Source organism: Lontra canadensis, unplaced genomic scaffold (assembly GCF_010015895.1).
Source record: "Lontra canadensis isolate GAN:19392208 unplaced genomic scaffold, GSC_riverotter_1.0 scaffold106, whole genome shotgun sequence".
NCBI lineage: Eukaryota > Metazoa > Chordata > Mammalia > Carnivora > Mustelidae > Lontra > Lontra canadensis.
This window is the reverse complement of record NW_022631100.1, coordinates 3,245,203-3,269,300: the sequence shown is the minus strand read 5'-3', so window position 1 is coordinate 3,269,300 and position 24,098 is coordinate 3,245,203. Positions and strand designations below refer to the sequence as shown.

General features: G+C 37.3%; 1 protein-coding gene across 7 annotated transcripts in view; it reads left to right on the top strand.

Annotated features, from left to right (window-relative positions):
* Window positions 1-24,098, top strand: part of RC3H1 (ring finger and CCCH-type domains 1) — a 74,538-nt gene that overhangs the window by 17,474 nt on the left and 32,966 nt on the right. For 5 of the 7 annotated variants that reach the window (XM_032838816.1, XM_032838819.1, XM_032838817.1 and 2 more), the window contains exons 2-4: window positions 18,189-18,572; window positions 22,337-22,457; window positions 23,587-23,826. In XM_032838816.1, coding sequence (XP_032694707.1) covers window positions 18,342-18,572; window positions 22,337-22,457; window positions 23,587-23,826 — 592 coding nt within the window. In that variant the 5' untranslated portion in view covers window positions 18,189-18,341. Of the gene's footprint in view, window positions 1-18,188; window positions 18,573-22,336; window positions 22,458-23,586; window positions 23,827-24,098 lie in introns of those variants that run through there. The other 2 variants (XM_032838820.1, XM_032838822.1) reach the window with 2 other exon arrangements.

Below are 24,098 nucleotides of genomic sequence, written 5' to 3'. Positions count from 1 at the left end.
CATCGGGCTCTCTGCTCCGCAGGGAGCCTGCTTCCTCCTCTCTCTCTGCCTGCCTCTCTGCCTACTTGTGATCCTTGTCTGTCAAATAAATAAATAAAATCTTTAAAAAAAAAAAATCAGAATACATTTAGTTACCATGTGACCTTGACCATATTACCTAATGTAATACGTTCTTCAGTTTCCTCAACTCTGAAATTAAGCTTTACATTGTGATTTCTAATAGACTACGTGAGATAATGCGCGTAGAACACTTAGAATAGTGCCTGGCACATAGAACGTACTCAGGGTTATGGGGCGCCTGGGTGGCTCAGTGGGTTAAAGCCTCTGCCTTCGGCTCAGGTCATGATCTCGGGGTCCTGGGATCGGTCCTGGGATCGAGCCTCGCGTCGGGTTCTCTGCTCAGTGGGGAGCCTGTTTCCTCCTCTCTCTCTGCCTGCCTCTCTGCTCTCTTGTGATCTCTGTCTGTCAAATAAATAAATCTTTAAAAAAAAAAAAAAGAATGTACTCAGGGTTAGAGATAGGAACAAACAAAAATCTCTATCCTGTAGAGCTTAGATTTTGGCAGTGATGGGTATGCGCTGTAAGAAAAAAGTAAAGGAGGGGCGCCTGGGTGGCTTAGTGGGTTGGGCCGCTGCCTTCGGCTCGGGTCATGATCTCAGGGTCCTGGGATCGAGTCCCACATCGGGCTCTCTGCTCGACAGGGAGCCTGCTTCCCTTCCTCTCTCTCTGCCTGCCTCTCCGCCTACTTGTGATCTCTGTCTGTCAAATAAATAAATAAAATCTTTAAAAAAAAAATAAAAAAAGAAAAAAGTAAAGGAGCATATGGGATGGTGAGAAGTATTACAAGAAAAATTAATCAGGAACAAGATGGGAAGCAACATTTGTGTATGGTGGTAGTGGGATCGGGATTGAGAGATCAGGTTTAAATAAGGTAATCAAGTAAGCCCCTTCATGAGGGAATTCATAGATGAATGCTTAAAGGGAAATGAGGGAAAGGTTAATGATTGGGGAAATAGTGGGCAAACTAATCATAATTCTTTAAGAAAGCAGAGCTCCCTCTTTTTACCAAAAAGTGTAATTTAGTAGTAGTAATTACTGTTTATTGTGCAGCCCACATCAGTTAGACTTTCGGAAACCTTTTATCCCTTGCTGTCTGCAACACATATAAATGTACTACACAAACCTGAGCATGCATTTAATCCCCAGAAGGTCATCATTATGTGTTTTGAAGGAAGTGTTTTGTGTCTAATTCTGATATAGTAGCAACAACAAACCAGTAGATTCTCTAAAAGTAGCTACTACTTGGAGATCAACAAAATATCTTTCTTTACAATTTACCTGTTCCAAATCACTATGTATGTATGTGTGTGTGTGTGTGTGTGTGTGTGTGTATATATATATATATATATATATATATATATATATATATATATACTGTAGCTATAAGCCTCTGTGTTTGGAGTCATGTAGCAGTTTGTCCATTTTTTTTAATTCCTCAAAATGAAATTTTTGCCTGGGATAACAGTCTAGAAATAATCCATACCTCTTACTTTGTTGCATTATTTTTCAAGCATGTGCAACTGAAAATCACTCAACTTTTGTTTTCTGGAAATAGTTTAAATTCTTTCAGGCATAGTCCATAAAAATAAAGTAATGACAAGGCCCTTCAGCCTCAGCTCTTAGGTTATGTGAACAGTACATTTTATTAATACTACTATTATTGCTTTATTATTGTTCCAAATGTTAGATTATGTCTCTAATGCAAAGATTCCTTAGGTCAGAGTACGTACTCGAGTGTCATCCAGCTGTTGCATCCCAAGAGAGTTACATATGCAACTTACCTATTCTGAACACATCTTCCTGTTTTCTCATTGTTGTCCAGTTCTAGAATAAGTCAACAGCCCTGTGGTAGCCACCAAGGAAGTCAAGGCACAGGTTCCCTGGAAAAAAAGAAAGAAGCAAGTGAAAGGAAAGAGGTGGGGGTTATGAGTGTGACAGATATGCTGCTTTGTTTTCTGGAGTAAAGAGGGGACTCTCTTCTCAAGTTTTGTTACTGACACCTGTTTTTGTCCCTTCCAGTTCAATACCAGAAATCTGCTGATAGTCAAAATCCAAATGTCATCATTGCTTCAAAAATGACTTTATGAAGGGTTCTTTTCTAACTGTGATCAGTTTAATTGGAGTGTTTTTAACAGTTTAAAAATAAGAATGTTGAGGGGCGCCTGGGTGGCTCAGTCCGTTAAGTGTCTGCTTTCAGCTCAGGTCATGATCCCAGGGTCCTGGGATTGAGCCCCACTTTGGGCTCTCTGCTCAGCAGGGAGTCTGCTTCTCCGTCTCCCTGTTGCTCCCCCTGCTTATACTCTTCTTTCTCTGTCAAATGAATAAATAAAATCTTAGGAAAAAAAATACGAATGTAGAAAAAAAAATCTAACAAATAATAATCTTGAATGAAAGAAGCCAAAACACAAAAAAATACATGTTGATGATCCACTGTATAGAACTTTTATTTTTATTTTACTTTATTTATTTATTTTTAAGATTTTACCTATTTATTTGACAGAGGGAGAGAGTGAGAGATAGGGGCGGTACCAGGGGCAGGCCTGGTTCTGGGGCAGCTCCTGGGTGACTTGCTGGCTGTGACAGAGGCCTGGAGGTGCAGTACAGCTACTCCGTCTGCCTTGCACTGCCTAGCACTGACCTGTGCCATTGGCACCTGTGACTACATGTAAGTGTAGTGGGCCTCCCAGGGACACTGGGCCTGGGTGCTATTGGGGAGAGGTGGCAGCCAGGTGGGGGTGGGGCTGCCTGGAGGATTGGAGGTTGAGGGCACTAGATATGTTCCTCCTAAAGTTTAGTCCCTGATGCTTGACCCAACCACCCCACCTATACAACCCTTTCACCCTGGGGTGACTTGAAGACCTGCCCCATCCCAGGGCACCCAGGGGCTGCTGACTGCCTCTTTAGGTCTCCCTGGGTTCTCAGCGCAGCAGGCACAACCTCTTTGTCAGTCACCTTTGATTTGTTCTGTGGACACGGGAGCAGGCCGGTATAAGTAAACGCCTTGTGGCTTTTGCTGTTAGCTTTTTTTTTTTTTTTTTTTTTTAAGATTTTATTTATTTGACAGAGAGCAGGAGTGCATAAGCAGGGGGAGCGGCAGAGAGAGCCGGAGAGAGAGAAGGAGACTCCCCATTGAGCAGGGAGCCCAATGTGAGGCTAGATCCCAGGACCCTGAGATCATGACCTGAGCCTGAGCTGAAGGCAGTTATTAAACCAACAGAACCCCCCCAGGCTCCCTGCTGTTAGCTCTTTAAAAAAATCAGCGTATAAGTGGATGCAGGCAGTTCAAACTGGTGTTCGAGGGTCAGCTATACAGGTCAACAGTATAGGTGTGCTTACTTCATAATAATTCATTGACTTGAACATTCTTGATCTATATGCTTTTCTGTATGTATGCCATGCTTCAGTATGTCTTGAGTATCTTAAAATATATATCAAATACTCTGTTTTAGTCCTCTGGTTATTTTTGTGAAATGTTCTAGTAAAATGTTCCTTGTGATTCTCAATAGAAACGTAGTAGTTGTTCTAACCTAATTAAAAAACAACAACAAAAAAACCCTGGGCTTAAACAGTTCCAGGGTTCCTGTACTAAATATACTTAATTTAAAACTAATGCTCAGGTTAAACCTAAAACAGGCACCATTTAATTTAGATTTTTATTTTTGGCTAAGTAATAAAAGAATCATTAATAAATGCAATAAAAATTACAGGTGCTAAAAGTTGGAAGACTAATTACAGTGGAAAAAGTACAGGCTTTGGAGTTGGACAAACATGGGTTCAAATTACAACTAGGCCACTAAATTAGCTGAATAACTTTGAGTTTTCTTTCTTTCTTTCATCAGTAAAGTAGAGGTGATCACGGTCTGAGAAGGTTGTTGGGGGATTACATGAGATAATATATAAGTGCTTGGCACCCAGATCTCACAGTGGGGATGGGGAGGAAATAGATTTGGAGGGTATGTAAAGATGCTTTGGGTAGATAAAAACAAGTATAACCTGCTTAAGATAACTAAGGTAATGTTGTTAGGGAAAGTAGTCTTTCGGTTATAACCACTGAAGACTAACAACATCTAACTTATGAGCATATGAATCTATCAGCATTAAGAGCTAATAATGCTCCTCTGGCACATCAGGATAAAGGACTGTTAGCACGGATGACAAATGTATTAAGTTGGAATGTAGTAAAAAGTTCTGGATGGATTTAAATTGAGCCTAAATGGTACATGTTTTGTCTAGAGGATTTGTTGTCCACGCTGTGCTTTGAAAATGTTACTGTTGGTATACTTAAATGCTTTTCCCCTTAGTTACTATTAATTTATGCTGTAGGATTAAGAAACTAAATTTAGGCATGTTGGGTTTAAGAAGGTACTTCAGTATATTAGTAAATTTTAGGGCCTTAAGAAAAGAGGATAGATAGATTCACTCTTGTAAAGGGTTGTAATTCAGTTGAGAGAACCTTTCAAATTCCAGTGTCGATACTGCATTCAGTATTACTGTATTCCCAAAAGTGCTGTGATGAATTTTAAGTGTTATGTTGGTTGTTATGTCTTAATTATATAAACAGTTATCAGATATCTTTTTTGAAAAAATTTTTAAAAATTTTTATTATTTTTATTGACATATAATGTATTATTTGCCCCAGGGGTACAGGTCTGTGAATCATCAGGCTTACACACCTCACAGTACTCCCCAGTGTCCGTAACCGCCCCCCACACTAGCAACCCTCATCAGATATCTGTCTTGGAGTAACAAACCATAGGGGCTCAAAACAGTAACTGTTTGGTTACACTGGGCAGGGTTTAGCTGTGTGGTTCTGTTGCTAGTCTCCACTGAGGCCACTCCTGCAGCTTCAGTCATCTGGCAGCTCAGATTGGGGCTGATTGCTCTATGGTCTGAGCTTGGACAGTTTTTCTCTCTTCCTTTGGTCTCTCCCTGGGGGACTAGTGCAAGCGGACGCACATAGTGGCACCATGTTGCAAGAGTGAGAGTAGAAGCTGCAAGGTCAGCTGATGCCTAAGCTCTGAAACTCCTCCAACATCACTTCTGCTGCGTCCTCCTATTCCAAGTAAGTCAAGGCTACCCAGATTCAAGAGGTGGGAAAATAGACCCCCCTCTCTTAATAGAAAGAGCAGCAAAGTCAAATTACAGAGGGAGGAATCTTTGCAGACTAACACAACAAATGATTTAAAAACCTAAGAGACAGTCTTAACAGTAGTAAAGTTAGACACATCATGGTTGGAATCTAAACTCCACAAGCCCTCATTGGCTGTGAACCTTGAGAATATGGTTTAACCGTGATTTTCTCAAGGGTCCGATAATATTTTGCAAGGTTATTATGATAGTTAAAAATAATGTACTTTTTATTTTAGAATATTTTAACCCGTAGTAAATGCTGTTATTATTTTAAAACTTAGCATTCTGTTTAAGCTTTCATTTGCTTATATTGAACCTATGAAAATTTTCGTCAAAGATAGGGAAGCTAGTATAGCTTGCTAATAAGTGGTATTCCAGAAGCCCTTTGAAAGATAAAGTTGAGGGTTTTTCTCTCTGTTTGCCAGCTTTGATATATTAAGGCTTATTTGCTCATGTTATAAGTTGTTTGCCTAAAATAATGAAACAAAAACCTGGATTTTATATTTGAGTTTATAAACCTTGAGGTATCTTTTCTCCTTCTTCCTAAATGGAAATTGTGTGTGTGTGTTCATTGGGAAAAGGAACTACCAAGATTTTTTTTTTAAATTGGGTTTATACCTCTTAAACTGGTTAATATTAAACAGTTCAGGGTATAAGAATACTTGAATTTTTAAGCTTTTAAAAATTTATTTTTGTTTTTTAAATTTTAAGCTTATACTATCTGATGTATTCAAGTTTCTGTTTTGTATGTTTATGGGAGTAATTGTCTAAAATTGGCATCACTTGCTACCGATGTAAATTCACTACATTTTGGCCACAGAGAGTTTGTTATTCTGCTAATGTCAGAGATATTTTTTTCCTGCAAGTGCCTTAAGGTGGAAAGTAAGATGATTGATTTTTCTTCTATTTAATTTTCTAATTTTTATTTTCTCTGGTTTATTATTTATTTATTGTTTGCCTTATTTTTTTTTGCCTTATTTATTTGTTTATTTTTTTAAATTTAATTCCAGTATAACTAATACAGAGTGTCGTATTAGTTTTGGGCATACAATATAGTGATTAAGCAGTTCTATACATTACTTAGTGCTCATCATGATAAACATACTTTTAATCACTTTCATTTATTTCACCATTTCCCCACCCACCTCCCTCTTCTTTTTATTTATTTATTTTTTTAAAAGATTTTATTTATTTGAGAGAGCACAAGTGGGGGTAGGGGCAGAGAGAGAGGGAGAAGCAGATTCCCTGTTGAGTGCGAAGCCAAACTAGGGACTCAGTCCCAGGATCCCAGGATCATGACACTTAACAGATTGAGCCCCTCAGGCACCTTCCCTGTTCTTTTTTAATACAGGCTTTTAAGAAGTTAGCTTCCCTCTAAACCTTGCTTTAGTTGTGTCTTACAGGCTTTTGTGTGGTGTGTCTTCATTTTAATTCATCTCAAAATACTTTCTAATTTCCCTTTTAGATTTCTTCTTTGACTTACTGGCTATTCAGGAGTATGTTATTTAGGGGTGCCTGGGTGGTTCATTTAGTTAAGTATCTGCCTTCAGTTCCAGTCATGGTCATGATCCCGGGATCCTGGGATCAAGCCCTACTTCTGGCTCCCTCCTCAGTGGGGAGTCTGCTTCTCCAGCTCCTTCTACCCCCTCCCCCTGCTCATGCTGTCTCTCACTCTCTTGCACTCTCTCTCAAATAAATAAATAAAAATCTTTTTAAAAAGGAGCATGTTACTTAATTTCCCTTTTCGTGAGTTCCCCAGAATTCTTTCTGTTAGTGGTTTGTGATTTCCGTTGTGTTCATAGAATATAACTTTCGTAATTTCAGTCCTCTTAAATGTATTGACACTTATTTTATGGTCTAGCATGTGGTGTATCTTAGAGAATGTTCCATATATATTTGAAAAGAATTCTGCTGCTGTTAGGTATTCTCTGGATCTTTAAAGTCTGGTTGGTTCAAAGTTGTTGTTATTTCAAGTTTTAAAAATCCTTGGTGATCTGTGCATGCTACTCTACATGGTAAGGCCCTAGGTTTCTTCACTAGTAGCTAGCTTTCCATTAACTCAGTTGACTTAGTGTTGGGGAAAATAAATACTCCAGCTTGGTAGTTTTGCTAATGTATATTGGCTGGCTTTTTCTATATTAAAACCATAGAGAAAATAGCAAGAGAGGAAAAAAAAACCCAAGATGTTCTCTGATTTTAAGGAATTTAGAATCTAGTTATATACCCTAGCTTTGCTCTGTTGAGGATACTGTTAACAGCAGTACCATAGTTTAAAAATCCAGTAATCTAGGTAAAAGATGTTGGTGATCTAAATTTAGGTATTGAGAATGGATGGGAATGTTTCAGACATTTAAAAAATAGCATGATAGACATGGTGACTGATTAGTTGAGGGGGAAGGGCTTGAGGAAAAAGGGTAGTCAGGGGTGATTCCCCATGCTTCTGTCAAAGGATAAGAGATTTGATCATTGATATAGGGAACAGAAGGTTTTTGGTAAGATTGAGATGATTTGAGACACTAGTTGGACATGGAAAGTACTGGGTGGCTGGGTGCCAACTGGTTATATGGCCCTGGCTGACATTCAGAAGAGAAGTCTGAACTGGGACATAGAGTTGGGAATCATCAGCGTGTAGTTGGTATTTGAAAGCTGAAGAATAGATGAAATCTCTCAGGGAAATTTTGTAGTGGAGAGAATTGAGGAAGGAATTCTGAAAAACCAAATATATTCCAGAAATGGGCAGAGAAAGAAGCCCTCAACAGAGACACCCAAGAAATGGCCTGCCCTTAGTAGAATACCTGGACAGTATGGCATTATAGAAACCAAAAAGGGGCAGCATTTGCAGGAAGAATGGTCAACATCATTAAATGCTGTATAAAAAGAAGATAATGACTTGAGATATAACTGTTGAATTTCTTTTTTTTTTTTTTTTAAGATTTTATTTATTTGACAGACACAGCGAGAGAGGGAATACAGGCAGGGGGAGTGGGAGAGGGAGAAGCAGGCCTCCCACTGATCGAGGAGCCCAGTGTGGGGCTCTATCACAGGACACCGGGATCATGACCTGAGCTGAAGGCTGCAACTTAATGACCAAGCCTCCCAAGCTTCCCATAACTGTTGAATTTCAAAAGAAGGTTGTTGATGTGTTTGTTCAGAGTCGTTTCAGCATAGCGATTGGGGTAGAATGGTAGTTTTAAAACTGAAAGGTGAAGGGGGCGCACCTGGATGGCTCAGTGGTTAAGCGCCTGCTTTCAGCTCAGTTGCCTGCTTTCAGCTCAGTCATGATCCCAGGGTCGTGGAATCGAGCCCTACATCCGGCTCCCTGCTTAGCGGGGAACCTGCTTCTCCCTCTGGTCCTCTCTCTCTGTCTTTCATGAATAAATAAATAAAAATCTTAAAAAAAATAAATCAGAACCCACAACCAAAAGGTGAGGGAGTAAAGAATAGAGCCTAGGAAGAAAATAAGGACAGGGATTAAATGACTTTTTTTTTCTTTTTTTAAAGTATACTCTATGCCCAGTGTGGGGCTTGAATGCATGATCCTGATGAAATCAGGAGTTGCAGTCTCCACCAACTGAGTCAGTCAACTGCCCTTTTTTTTTTTTTTTTTTTTTAAATTAAAGGTTGGAGATAGAAATGTGGATGTTTTTAAGCTCTTCTGAACAAGGATTTAAGCATACGGGTGGGAAAGAACTAGTAAAAAGGGGTAAGTTGAAGAAACAGATTATTAGTGCTGCCCCTCAAAATGTCTCAATTTCATTGTAATTAATAGTCTGAAATATGAAAGTTAGATTTTCTTTGTATTTATCCCTACATCTAAGTTTACTGAATACTTGCCAATCAGATTTGTCATTGTGTCTCAAAATAACTTGTGCACACCGGAGGAACAAACTTCCTGTTCTCAAAAGGAGCCTATTATTGCAGTAGGAGGAGAGATTTCTGAATGTGATCTGAAAAACTATTTAAAGTCTGGTTGAAATATTTGTCCTAGGCACCAAAAATTATTCTTGGATCTTCTTGTGTTGGGACTGAGTTATCTTTGTGGTTTAGAAAAGAGGCCAAATTAAGGAGACACCAGTTTTCACAAAGAAAGCAACTAATATCAGAAATCTGCATTTAATTTGAAAGCAATTAACAAGATAACAGATCAACTAAAATGGCCTAGTGTATTCCAAGATATTCCTGATTTTGATTAGTTCTTATTGTGTTGTCTGTTTTTGGAATACCACTAAATGGTGATGACAAACTTACCTGACAATGTAGTGTATGTAATATTCAGCAGAATATTGATGCAAAAGCTGAAAAAAATAAAATAACCTTTGGCTGTTTTGCTGTAATGGGTAAGCTTTCCCTGCTTACTACCTCACAGGTACTTTCAAGATGATGTTTTTCTGCTACCTCTTAATAACTGGTGATGTCCTCTTCCGTGCAGCACATTTACACACAGTGCATAACTTTATGTAGAATAGATATCTGGAGTTTTAAACTGTGTACACAAAGTTAGAAGTTGTCTTTCACTTTATAGAGTACTGTTTCAGCTTCAGATCGCATAGCTTCCCCATGAATGATTTTATCTTTCCTTACTGTTACTTCTCCTAAATTTGGCATTAAGTTGCAGATAGAAGTGTTTCTTTTTGTCCTTCCGAACACTGGGAAAATAATCCAGCTAAATAAACCCTTTGCTGCTTTCTCAACCCTTATTTGTCAAATTCTATCTTTCAGACTTTCCCCCCTCTAAATGAGAAGCCATTCTTTTTTTACCTGTCTCAAGTATTCGTCCATTCGTACTAACATTAGTATATTACGTTAATTATATCTAGAATGTTGTATACAATATAGGGTTACAAATTTATATTTGTATTTTTGTGTTTGTATATTTGTATATAAATTTGTTGTTGTATACAAATTTGTATATTTGTATTTTGGGGGGAAGAGAGATTTTTTTTTTAAAGATTTTATTTATTTATTTGACAGAGAGAGATCACAAGTAGGCAGAGAGAGGCAGAGAGAGAGGAAGGGAGGCAGGCTCCCTGCCTAGCAGAGAGCCAGATGCGGGGCTCGATCCCAGCACCCTGGGATCATGACCTGAGCATAAGGCAGAGGCCCCAACCCACTGAGCCACCCAGGTGCCCCCAGAAGAGAGATTTTTTACAATCAAAATAGTGTCTTTCTTCACAGGGTATTATTGCTGGAAAAACCTTGAGCTTCCTTAAAAATCTCAGACTAGTATTTTATCTGTAAATTAATTGAAACTCTGCTGAGAATTAGAACACTGAGAAGTGTTATAATAAGCTTTCATTGATTTTTCTTCTTTTTGTTCTGATTTCCTGCTTTTAGCTTCGTTTTTCAAGTTGGTTAAAAATGTTCTCTGGGGGCGCCTGGGTGGCTCAGTGGGTTAAGCCTCTGCCTTCAGCTCAGGTCATGATCTCAGGGTCCTGGGATCGAGCCCCACATCGGGCTCTCTGCTCAGTGGAGAGCCTGCTTCCCCCTCTCTCTCCGCCTGCCTCTCTGCCTCCTTGTGATCTCTGTCTGTCAAATAAATAAATAAAATTTAAAAAAAAAAAAAAAATGTTCTCTGAAGTTGCCCTGCATATTGGTTGCTATGGAAATGTTCCAGAGAAATGGCAAATTAAATTAAGGCCAAGAATAAGGAGTTAAACTCATCTCATAGGGCAGGGTGAGAGGAAATCCAAGATTTTCTTCTCATAGACAATAAAGATTTATCTAATATATCTTTCTCAAGGTAACTTATAACTTCAGAGTCACTTAAAAGCGGAGTTGTGGTCTCAGCTTACAACTCATAGGCTTTAGGCAAGTTATTTAATGCTTTTGAAGCTTTAAGTGTTATCTATAAAATGGGCATTTAAAAATGCCTCGGAGGAGTGAGTGACTGGCCCAAACTAGATACTTGATGAATTTTATTTCTGTGTTTCTCCCTCTAAATCAGAAGCAGAGAAAACAAACCTGTGTGGAGGAAATGGTAATACACTTTTAAGACTTTTTTTGTGTTAGTTTTTAATATATTTAAATAACATCTTTTTTTTTTTTAAAGATTTTTTTTTTAATTTATTTATTTGACAGACAGAGATCACAAGTAGGCAGAGAGGCAGGCAGAGAGAGAGAGAGGGAGAAGCAGGCTTCCCGCTGAGCAGAGAGCCCGATGTTGGGGCTCGATCCCAGAACCCTGGGATCATGACTTGAGCCGAAGGCAGAGGCTTTAACCCACTGAGCCACCCAGGCGCCCCTATTTAAATAACATCTTTAAAGCAGTATAATTTAGCTTTTAATAGGGCTACTGCTGCATTCATAGAACAGATCTGAGATATGTCTCTATATTTTTAATTTGTATATTGCATTAAAAATGTGAAAGCTAAGACTTTTTATTTAAAAGCCTTTCATGATTATTTTAATAGCTTTATTGAAGTATAATTCATACACTATAACATTCACTTATTCTAAGTGTATAATTCAGTGAATTTTAGTAAATCTGCAGAATTGTGCAGTCATCACCACAATCCAGTTTTAGAACATTTCCATCACTCTTCAAAGTTCCCTGCCTTAATGACTATTAACTCATCTATAAGATGACACAGATCATAGTATTTAAAAGTAACAGCTTGGGGCTTAGGCTGGCCAAGTTTGAATCATAGTTCTGCAGTTACTGGTTTTGTGTCTTTGGGTACTTCTCTGTTTTTGGTTTCTCTAATATTAAAATGAAGGTATTAACTGCATTACTGTGTGGCTGTGGCGTGGCTGTGAACATTGTTTTAATTCAATACCGTGTACAGAGCACTGCGGTGCTGGCACCTACTCGGTGCTTCACAAATACTGGTGACTGATGGTGCCTTACTTTGTAGTTTAGGGTTAGGGTGTACATTTAAAAGGAAAAGCATCTGGAAACAACTAGCATAATGCCTGATCCATGCTTTATTTTCAGAAAACCAAGCTCTTTTATGTATCGTGTCATAATTTTGTCTGTAGTAGCTATGAGCACTATTCCTGGTGTAAAAATGTGCATATTATTGGGGAAGTTACATGATATTTTAAAATTTGGGCCTTTTCAAGGTGGACTGATTGCTATTTAACGGTCATGGGTGTTCTGTATTATCACTCAGTATCAGGGGGATTAGGGGAGTAGGCCTCATTTTAACTAACTGGTAGGAAAGTTAATCATTGCTCTCATCATTGAGCTGCCACCCCTCCTTTGGGTTTTGTTAGAAGTGAAGAGGACCATCATTCATGCTTTTCTGGTTAGAAAGGCTCCAGTAGAATTAGCCCTGTTGAGCAACATGTGGGCAGATCCCTAACATACCATGATTTATCTGGAGGCCTTAAGGACATGTGCTTTGTAATTAGAAGAATTATTTAGGATTTTTTTTTTTTCTTTCTTGACAGAACCTCGCTCTAAGAAAAACTGGTTTAATGAAGAAAGGGATAGAAGAGTTGTAAATAACTTCATTTAAATGCTTTTTTTCCAGTTAATAATGTGTATTTGAGCTAGATGAATAAAGAAACTGAAAGAGAATAATAGCAGTGGTTTATCTGTGGAGGTGGCATGGAAATGAGGACTAGTGGGATGGGAAATAGGGGTGAGAGGGAGACATTTCAGTGTAACCATGTAAAAAAAATGTTTGATGCACATGAACATCACTTTTTAAAAAATTTACAAGTTAGTCTGAGATTGTGGTGCAAATATAGAGGAGATATATTTTCATATAAATTATTATTATTTTTTTATATTATTATGTTTTCACCATTACTTTATTTCCATATGTCTGAGTCAGTGATACTTAGTAACCTTCCCCCTCTCTTCCTCCCCAAGTAAAACCTTTGAGAAACTTATAAAAGTCAGGGATCTTATTCCCAGAAGAATGAGCATGTGTATATAAACAGTTTTACATATCATTTCCAAGATTAATGGATGCTTTGATCTAAGCCAAATATTGTCCTTGTGGTTTTCATATGCAAGAATATTTTAAAAAATCAGCTGTTTGGTGATATAGGTTTATATGCAAGGCAGTCTGGTGGGGTACAGGGGACACTAGAACTAGGAGTTGGGAAACTTGGTTTCCAGTCCTAGCTCTGCCATTATCAAGCTTCATGACTTTGTAACTGTTTTACTTGTCATGCCTTTTGGTCTTCTCTGTGTCAGATTGGTGTGGTGGAAAGTGCATGTAGGCTTTAGTGTTAAGTACTGACCCGAGGTGGCTGTGTCTTCTTGACTTTGCCAGTTACTACCTGTGTGACCTTGGACAGAGTTCTTTGAATTTTTTTTTTAATGTTATTTTAATTTCTCTGCAAAAAGAAGAAAAATGATCCCAAGTTCTTTGGGTTTTATTTCTTTATTTTTGAAGATTTTATTTATTTGTCAGAGAGAGAGAGCACAGTGGGTGTGCAGTGGAGAGCTGCCAATAGAGGGAGAAGGAGGCTCCCTGCTGAGCAAGGAGCCCAATGCAGGACTCCATCCCAGGACCCAGGGATCATGACCTGAGCCTGAGCCAAAGGCAGAGGCTTAACTGACAGACACACCCAGGCATCCCGTTCTTTGGGTTTTAAAGATTAAATGAAAAGAGGTGTTTGAAAAAGCTTAATAATATTTGCTTTTGATAGGGGCAGAAGTAAATGTTAGTAAATCATCTTGAAAAACTAGGCTAGAACCAGATGATCTCTGAGGTCTCTTTTACTGATAAAATTTTGAATTCTTGTTACAACAGAATGATTTGGAAAATTTTTTTTTAAGATTTTATTTATTTATTTGACAGACAGAGATGACAAGTAGGCAGAGGAACAGGCAGAGAGAGAGGGGGAAGCAGGCTCCCTGCTGAGCAGAGAGCCCGATGTGGGGCTCGATCCCAGGACCCTGGGATCATGACCTGAGCCGAAGGCAGAGGCTTAACCCACTGAGCCACCCAGGCGCCCCGATTTGGAAAATTTTTTATGGCAGCATAGATCTAAGTTCATATAGGAGAGCCATGAGTTTTCAAGTCTGTAAAACTGATGTTGACCATGTTTTTTTTACCTGTTTCCATATTGCAGTGTCTGACATATAATAAATCTCAAATATTTATTTATAATTTTTTAAGACTCATTAAGGAAGAATGTAGATTAGAATTTCTTAATTTAGAGTTTTTAAGTACCTTAGAGATTTCTGAGTAGATTTCCACAGGTCTGTGAACTCTCTAAAATTACACACAAAATTTTTAGTGTGCCTAAATTGTAGTAAGGAGCTATAGCTTTTTTTTTTTTTTTAAGATTTTATTTATTTATTTATTTATTTGACAGAGAGCACAAGTAGGCAGAGAGGCAGGCAGAGAGAGAGGAGGAAGCAGGCCCTCTAGTGAGCAGAGAGCCCGATGCGGGGCTCGATCCCAGGACCCTGGGATCATGACCTGAGCCAAAGGCAGAGGCTTTAACCTGCTGAGCCACCCAGGCGCCCCGAGCTATAGCTTTTATAGTGAACAAGACACATTAAGGTCTTAGCTCTTGTAGAATCTGTATTCTTATAGAAGATGGATATTAAGTAAGCAGATTAAAATATAAGAAAGAGGGGCTCCTGGGTGGCTCAGTGGCTTAAAGCCTCTGCCTTCAGCTCAGATCATGATCCCGGGGTCCTGGAATCAAGCCCCACATTGGGCTCTCTGCTTAGCAGGGAGCTTGCTTCCGCCTTTCTCTTTTTGCCTGCCTCTCTGCCTACTTGTGATCTCTGTCAAATAAATAAATAAAATCTTTAAAAAAATAAAAATAAAGTATAAGAAAGAAAATGCTTACAGATGATGGAAATGTTTTATAGAGAATTTAAATATAGTGATGGGTTAAAAAGTGATTTAGAGTTTTAAGTGGTCAAGGAACACCTGACATTTTTGATGGCATCGAAGTAAATGGTTTCCAATTCAAAGATTAGAGAGAATACCTCATGTTGTTATATTAAGGTGGGAACAAGCTTTCCTTGAATAGCTGGACAGTATTAGGGAGGTGTGGGATAAGTGTTAGAAAACGAAGTTGAAGTAGAATTATAAGTCATATCAGTTAGGGTTTTGTAAACCAGTATAAGAAATCCAGAGTTTATTCTAAATCTTACAGAAAGCTGTTTTAGGATTTTAGCTGAAGAATGATGAGAAAAGGAAACTCAAAGTAGAGATCTGATGATTCCAACATTTAGGAGTTTTAAGAGATCAAAAACACAGCAAGTTGGAAGGGATGAGAGGAATGTGTTTCATTGACACTTTCAAGAAGCAGGAAGTTAGTAGCCATCTGTTTCATATCTTACTGAGAAGACAAATAAGATTAGAACAGTGACCTGACCATTAGATTGGGCAGTAAGGTTAGCAGAATTGCTGTGAGGTCAGTAGCTATTAGCACAGCTTTGTGACATTGGTTTTTGAATGAAGTCACATATAGTTCTTCCTTACTTATATTTAACCTTTAATTTGTGAATGCTGATATGGCTAAGAGTTTGGGTTTTGTGCGAGAATATCTGGGTTTAGTATTTTAGCTCTTTCTTTTTATCTTACTCAACCTCTCTAAACCTCCATTTCTCAAATCTGTAAAATGGAATAACAGTAATTATCTACCTTTTATAAGTGGTCTGTATGCAAGGCATTTAGCATAGAATGTGGCACATAGCTGTGTAATGGTAAAAATTGTACTGACGTACAATAAAATATTTACATTTTATGCCCTTTGGGGTTTGTATAGTTACAGTGTTTGAGAGAATAAAGTGCTGTGTTTTGTTATCTTTACTTAATGGTTAACAAATTTTAAGTTGTTTGCAAGGCTATACTAATAAAAAGGAAGGAACCATTAAATTACTTTGCAGAGATTAACACAAGATCAGATTCTTCACAGGCATTAATATAAATTGCTATACTAATCTATAGAAAAGTTCATGTGGGTGATACTTTATTGATTTAATCAGGTTCAGCAAGCAGTTTTTTGACTAATACCTACTTCTTTTTTCTGGGTATTATGTCTTCTAAAACTTTACTCCTTTTTTTATTTTGGAGCATTCTCTAACCCCATACACAAATGTAGCATTTGAGTGCAGTCATATAGAGTAGTTAGATACTGCTCTATTTTTTACCATTCCAGATGAGAGTTTCAGTTTATTAAATAGTAATAATTTAATATAAACATAACTGTAGCTACTCAATCTATTTGATTAAATCTGTTTTATTAGAAGTATTTGTCTTTAAAACATTATAGAAATCAAAATGTGAGCAGTTTCTTTATTTACTCATTCTTGTTATTACAGGGGCCATTTTAACACACATGCAGATAACTTTAATTTTATATCCTGAACATGAAATTAACTTGGTAAAATCCATTTGTCTTATAGCACACTTTGCAGAAACCCAAACAAAACTAGTATTACTTAGAAGGCAGGTATTCTGACGGTGCTGTTTCACTGTTTCCCCAGTAATTCAGTCTGGCACATAGTAGTGCTTAGTAAATGTTTGCTGAATGAATGAAAACTGCTCTCTCACCAGTAATGGCCTTGCATTTAAGGTTGAATTATTTCAGTAAGACAAGAATTAAATAGAATGCTCAAAGAATAAGGTATCTAGATGATTTACCTTCCTAGTTAATTACAGCTTAAATAATTTTTTCCATCTTTGTAAGCAGTCTCTCAGGCAAAATCAAATCTTGGAGAACCTTGTAATACTATTACTTTATTGTTCTGTGCATCAGTTCTTATTTTTAGAAACGACATTTAGAGTAAGTGTAGTAGGTATTGTTTAATATATAACTTTTAGGTTGAATTTTATATAAAGAATTTCGATTAGACACAGATGATAAATTTTGTGATTTGGCTGTTATCCTCTGCCAAAAACAGAGGCTAGGCAATGGAATTTGATTATAATTTGAATTACAGTTGTTCTTACATTCATAAATTTGAGAATTTAAAAAATCTTTTGAAGTAAATAATTTTAACTATGCAGTTGTTCAGTACAACACACAATAGCAATAAATAAAGGCTATACCAGGGGCTTAAAGATAACTAACTCTCTGTAAATAAAATTCTTAACAATATTTAAGACCCTTAAAAACAAACTAAAAAAGCCCATAGACTTTTTATTTAAAGACCTTTTTTTTTTCCTTAAGATTTTATTTATTTATTTGAGAGAGAGACAGAGATAGCTAGAGAAAGCAAGAGCAGGGAGGAGAGGGAGAAGTAGGCTCCCCACCAAGCAGGGAACCTGATTGGGGCCTCAATCCCAGGACTCTTAAGATCATGACCTGAGCTGAAGGCAGATGCCCAACCAACTGAGCCACCCAGGCACCCTACCCATACCCAATTTGATGATAAAATATTTTAAGGTGGTTTTTGCTTTATGCCAATTTTTTAAAACTCTTTATTGAGGTGTAACATGTACAGAAGTGTACATATCATCAGTGTACAGCTTGATAAATTTTCACAGCTGAACAGATAGATGTAATTGGCGTTCACATCAAGAAATAGTATTATTAACCACCTTAAAAAGGCTAATTCTAGGACGTCTCAGTGGCTCAGTCAGTTAAACGGTTGCCTTTCGCTCAGGTCCTGATCCTGGGGTCCTTTGATGGAGTCCCACTTCGGGCTCCCTCCTCAGCAGGGAGCCTGCTTCTCCCTCTGCCTGCTGCTCTCTCTGCTTGTGCTCACACTCTCACTTTCTCTCTCTGACAAGTAAATAAAATCTTTAAAAAAGGAAAAAAAGGCTAATTCTTCTGTATAATTATAGACTTCAGTAAACTTCAGAGATGTAGATACTGGATCTAACTTTATTACTAACTTCATTTGTTTCCTTGAGCAAGTAATTTTCTTCCTGGGGTCCATTCCCCATCTCTACAGTGAGGGGATAAAACTAGATGTTTTGTTATGGCTCTGATTCTATAGAAGTGCAAAACAATGTACTATAGTGATAACAGTGTGGTTTAAAATGTTGTAGGTAGTAGAGTGAATGCATGGTTTAATTGAAAAGGAAGACACACTGATTTCTCTCTCTCTCTTTTTTGTTTTCCAGGTTATATTTCACACTATGTGCTGACTGTATCTACAGAAGATATTTAAAAAAAAAAAAAAAACTTTTTTCAAAGATTTTGATTCCAGTGGAATCTTTGCTTTAGATTATTTTCTCTGTGTGTGTGTGTGTTAGTGAATTGTAACTCCAGTAACAATGCCTGTACAAGCTCCACAGTGGACGGATTTCCTCTCCTGCCCAATTTGCACTCAGACTTTCGATGAAACAATTCGAAAGCCCATCAGTTTGGGTTGTGGCCATACTGTCTGCAAGATGTGCCTGAATAAACTCCACCGCAAGGCTTGCCCATTTGACCAGACCACTATCAATACAGACATTGAGCTCCTCCCCGTGAACTCAGCATTGCTGCAGCTGGTGGGTGCTCAGGTGAGATGGGTCACTTACTGTTCAATTTCTGAGTGTTTTTCTCCTAAGGGAAAATTGAATTAAAATTGGACAACCTTGCCTTCTACCTAAAAAGACAGAAAATTCCATCGGTACTGTGCAAATCCTTTATTTCAGTGTATTGGGAGATACATCGTGGGAGTGCAGTGTTCCTCGGTCATAGCACAGAACAGTCACTTAATCTGGTGGTCAGCCTTTCTCAGCAGTTTCAGCTGTTCAGATCACTAGAGAGACCTAAGAGGATAAGTCACAGAGACCTCTTAATATTGAGGAAAATACTACTCATAAAACCATTGCATTTTACTTAATAGGAAAAGTGAAGCTACTTCAGACAGTTGTCCATAGTAGACACTAGCTGAAATGAAAGATGAAGACGGTGACAAGAACTCTAGAGTATATTGGGAACCATATTTCTAGAGTAGAAGCAAATATTCCTAGATATCTAAATGTTAAAGTTAGTCTAGCAGTTCTGATGGTAATACTCTAAAATTTAATGTCCTTATTCTCAAATTGAAGGATCAGTAGTATCTTCAGAAGATTTCACAAAGCCAAGGGAGATGGGTTGTTGAAAGCTAGATATGATTTATTGAAGTAATCCTTTACTAAATGTGCAGAATGTGAGTCTGAAATGCCATATATTTACCAAAAATCATTTTTTAAATAAATATACTAGAACTTTGGATCTGGCCGCATTGATCTTCTCTAGATCAGTCTTGCTAGATCAGCTGCTAAAATGTACGAAAGGTTGATATTATGTATGTTGGAGATGAAGAGAGCAGTTCTAGAATAACTTGTTCAGAAGGAAGACTTATCTATAAACCTCTCTTGTGATGTCACCAACAACACTACAAAATATTTGTCAAAAGGGGAAGTGCAATAGGTCCTTTTGCTTCTTGCACTTAATTTTTCATTTTATAATCATTACTTTTTATTTTGAAAATCCCATACGATAGTTCGGAAACATTTAAAAAATAGACTTATTAAGAGTAATAATTTTAAAAATATACTATTTTAATAGCAAATAACCAAGGCTTGCTTTTTTTTTTTTCCATAAAATTGTCTCAAGAGGAACTAACTCTTTCTACAAAATGAGTAAGACCTTGTTATATCTTAACTGAAACAACTAATGTTTATATTTGAGGATGGGGCATTTTATTTATTATTATTTTTTTAATTTTAGGTGGTTAACATACAGTACAATACTGGTTTCTGGAGTAGAATTCAGTGATTCATCACTTGTTTACAACACTCACTGCTCATAACAAGTACCCTGCTTAATGTCCATCACCCATCTAGCCCATCTCCAACCCATGTCCCTCTGTCTGCCCTCAGTTTGTTCTCTATCATTAAGAGTCTCTTATGGTTTGTTTCCCTCTTTCCTTTTTTCTTTTCCCCCTTTCTGTGTGCTCATTTGTTCATTTGTGTTCTTTCTTAAATTCTACATATGAGTGAGATCATATGGTATTTTTCTCTGCCTGATTTATTTCTCTTAGCATAATATGTTCTAGCTCCATCCATATTGCAAACAAGATCTCATTCTTTTTGATGGCTGAGTATTATTCCATTGTAGATATACACCACGTCTTCTTTATCCGTTCATCAGTCGATGGACATTTGGGCTCTCTTCATAGTTTGGCTATTGTTGATAGTGCTGCTGTAAAACATGGGGGTGTATGTATCCCTTCGAATCTGTATTCTTATGTCGTGTGGGTAAATAACTAATAGTGCAATTGCTGGATCATAGGGTGGTTCTATTATTAACATTTTGAGGAACAAAGACAGGGCATTTCAATATATAGTAGTCACTATTTTAACTCTAAAGATTTCCATTAGAAAGCTGTTAGAGTTCATAAATGAATTAGGCAAAGTTGCAGGATACAAAGTCAACACATTAGTTGTATTTTTATACACTAGCAATGAACAATCCAAAAGGAAATTGAGAAATTGAATCCACTTACACTAGCATCAGATAATAAAATACTTAGGAATAAATTCAGCAAAGGGGGAGAAAGACTTGTGCAGTGAAAAGCTACAAAACGTTGCTGAAAGAAATTTAAAAGAAGACATAAATAAATAGAAAGACATTGTTTATGGATTGGCAGAATTAATATTGTTAAGATCATAGTACTACCCAAAACCATCTACAAATTCAATGCCAGCTCTATCAAACCCCCAATGATGGTTTTCCTTTTTGCAGAAACAACAACAAAAAGGCAATCCTAAAACTCATATGGCATCAGAAGGGACCACAAATAGTTAAAACAATCTTGAAAAAAGACAAAGTTGGAGGATTCAGGCTCCACATTTTGAAACCGCAAAGCTACAGTGATCAAGACAGTGTGATATTGGTATAAACACATACATTTAGTTCAGTGGAATAGAACAGATCCCAGAAATAAACCCATATGAAATGATTTTTGACGTTTCCGAGACCATTCAGTGAGAAAAGGACAGTTTTTCCAGCAAATGGTGCTGGGAAAACTGGATATCCAAATGCAAAAGAATGAATTTGGACCCCTGCCTCACACCAAATACAAAAACGAATTCAGAGTGAACCAAAGGCTAAATGTAAAAGCTAAAACCGCAGAACTCATAAATCTTAATGATCTTGGAGTAGGCAGTGGGTGGGTTTTTTTTGTTTGTTTTTGTTTTTAAGATAGGACATGAAAAACACAAGGGATAAAAGGGTAAATTGAATTGTGCTTCAAAGGACCATCAGGGAAAGACCCAACTCTCAGAATGGGAGAAAATAATTGTAACTCATATATCTGAAAGTCGTGTCTAGGATATATAAAAGACTCTTAAAGTTATGCACTAAGTCCTTTACAAACTATTGGTTTCTAATGATCTGATGCAGTTTGGAATAAAAACTAATAGCAACTAAAGTTTTTCTCCCTTCTGCTCCCTGCTTGCAGCTTAGCCTTGTAAGTCTATAACCTTTTTTTTTTCAGATTCAGATGTGCTAATTCCCCTGCAACTTCGTATGTAATAAATAAATAAATAAATAAATAAATAAATAAATAAAAGACTTTACAACTCAGTAATAAAAAGGACATAATGTTAAAATGGGGAAAGATCTGAATAAATACCTCATCAAAGAGGATATGCAGATGGTAAATGAACAATGGAAAGTTGCTCAATATCATTTGTCATTAAGGAATTGCAAATTAAGATAACAAGATTATGCTACATACCAATTAGAATAGCTAAAATCCAGAACACAATGCCAAGTGCTGGTGAGGCTGTGCAGCGACAGAACTCATTGATTGCTGGTGAGAATAAAAGATAGTGTAACCACTTTGGAAGTAACTATATATGGTTCTTTGATTTCTGTTAATGTGTAATGTCCAAAGTAGGCAACTCCATAGAGACAGAAAATAGATCATTGTTTTCCTAAGGTTGGTGGGGAGTTGGGAGGAAATATGAGAGGGGAGACAAAAGAGTATGGTCTTCTTTGGAGGGATGATGAAAATGTTCTAAAATTGTGGTTATGGTTGCACAGTTCTGAATATACTAAAAACCATTGAATTGTATATCTTAAATGGGTGGCTTATATGGTGTACAAATTATATTTCAGTAAAGCTATTACAAAACCAAAACAGTGCATTGAATTTTGTGTATTAGCATAGAAAAGGCCTTTGGAAGAATTCAATAAATTTAGTAGGCGCTTTGATGTTACCACAGAGTAGCAGTGCATAAAATATACTCAAAACAATGAGTACTCATACAGACCATTTCTTCTGAAGGTCCCTGAGCAGCAACCCATTACTTTGTGTAGTGGGGTTGAAGATACAAAGCATTATGAGGAAGCCAAGAAATGTGTAGAAGAATTAGCATTGTACCTGAAACCACTCAGCAGTGCTAGAGGTAAATCGGATGCAGCCATCCATGCTAAACATGTTCATTAAAGATGTTTTTATTATCATAAAAATTGTAGGGGTGCCTGGAGGATGCAGTCAGTTAAGTGTCTGCCTCTCGGTTTCAGCTCAGGTCATGATCTCAAGGTCATGAGATTGAGCCCCATGCCAAACTCTGTGCTCAGCTCAGAGTTTTCTTGAGTTTCACTCTCCCTCTGTCCCTCCCCCTCCTCTCTAAAGTAAATCTTTTATTTTACTTATTTATTTGTTTGTTTATTTATGTATTTTAAAGATTTTATTTATTTATTTGAGAGAGTGACAGAAATAGCAGGAGAGAGTACAAGCGGAGAGGACAGGGAGAAGCCGGCTCCCTGATGGGCAAGGAGCCCAACACGGTGCTGGATCCCATTACCGTGGGATCGTGACCTGAACTGAAGGCAGATACTTAACTGACTGAGCCACCCAGACTCCCCATAAATAAATCTTTAAAAAAAATTGTGGGCTGTAAGTGAATGCTAATGAAATTAACTTATTTATTGTAAATCAAATCCACAAACACTAAATAATATCATTACAAATCACATTAAATAGGTGACTTCAGAGTTTATGTGATGTTGGAAACATTTGAATGAGTTGCAAATATAAGTGATTGTGGTTTCAGAAGAGCTGTCCATCATTTGACAACTCTGGATTGTCTGCCTTCTTCTATTCAGTTTTATATGGTATGCCATAGGGAATGAAATAAAATTGGAAGTTGCTCTTACTGCCTTGCCATTATGGCTTGTTATTTCATTAGGAAGGTAAAATTAACCATTACGAAGTAAAATGCCAGAACTGTTATGACCTCAAGATTTGAGTCTTAATATCTGGCCTTTTCCCCTTTTCCCTCCGTGGTTATGATGAATAATGATATATTTAATGTTGTAATGAGTGTTATATTTACGTGAGATAATAGCTTTTGTATACTTTTAAAATGCAAACTAGGCTTTATGTAATTTTATCTATTATTTATTTTAAACATTACAGTAGAACTGGGAACTATTCATGTATGCATAAGTCAGTTAGCCCATCAGAGGAAGTTTTTCTGGACTCTTAAAATTGCATTGTAAACCTAGAAATAACTTTTTACTCTCTTAAAGGAGTGGGTCTGAATAGCACTACTCAGAGTGTTCTGAGTCGCCCAATGCAGAGGAAGCTGGTGACTCTGGTCCACTGCCAACTAGTGGAAGAAGAAGGCAGGATTCGTGCTATGAGAGCAGCCCGATCTTTAGGTGAACGAACAGTTACAGAGCTCATTCTTCAGCACCAGAATCCTCAGCAACTCTCCTCTAATCTTTGGGCAGCAGTCAGGGCTAGGGGCTGCCAGTTCCTTGGACCGGGTATGTGATGAAAGTTTGATATTTACTCTACTAATAATTCTGAAAGTATGGTGTTAAGAACTATAAGTGTGATATACAAACACTAGTTTTTCTAACATTCTGTTATTACCAAGAAATATTCCACTTGACAGTCATGGCTTGGGTAATTCCATGTCAGTATTTTAGAGCATGTAAAACATTTCTCAGTGTCAAAAGTTTTCAATTTGATAGAAATTTTTTTTATCTGCTTTCTTAAATAAAATATGCAGAGTATAATATAAAATGCCCCCAAA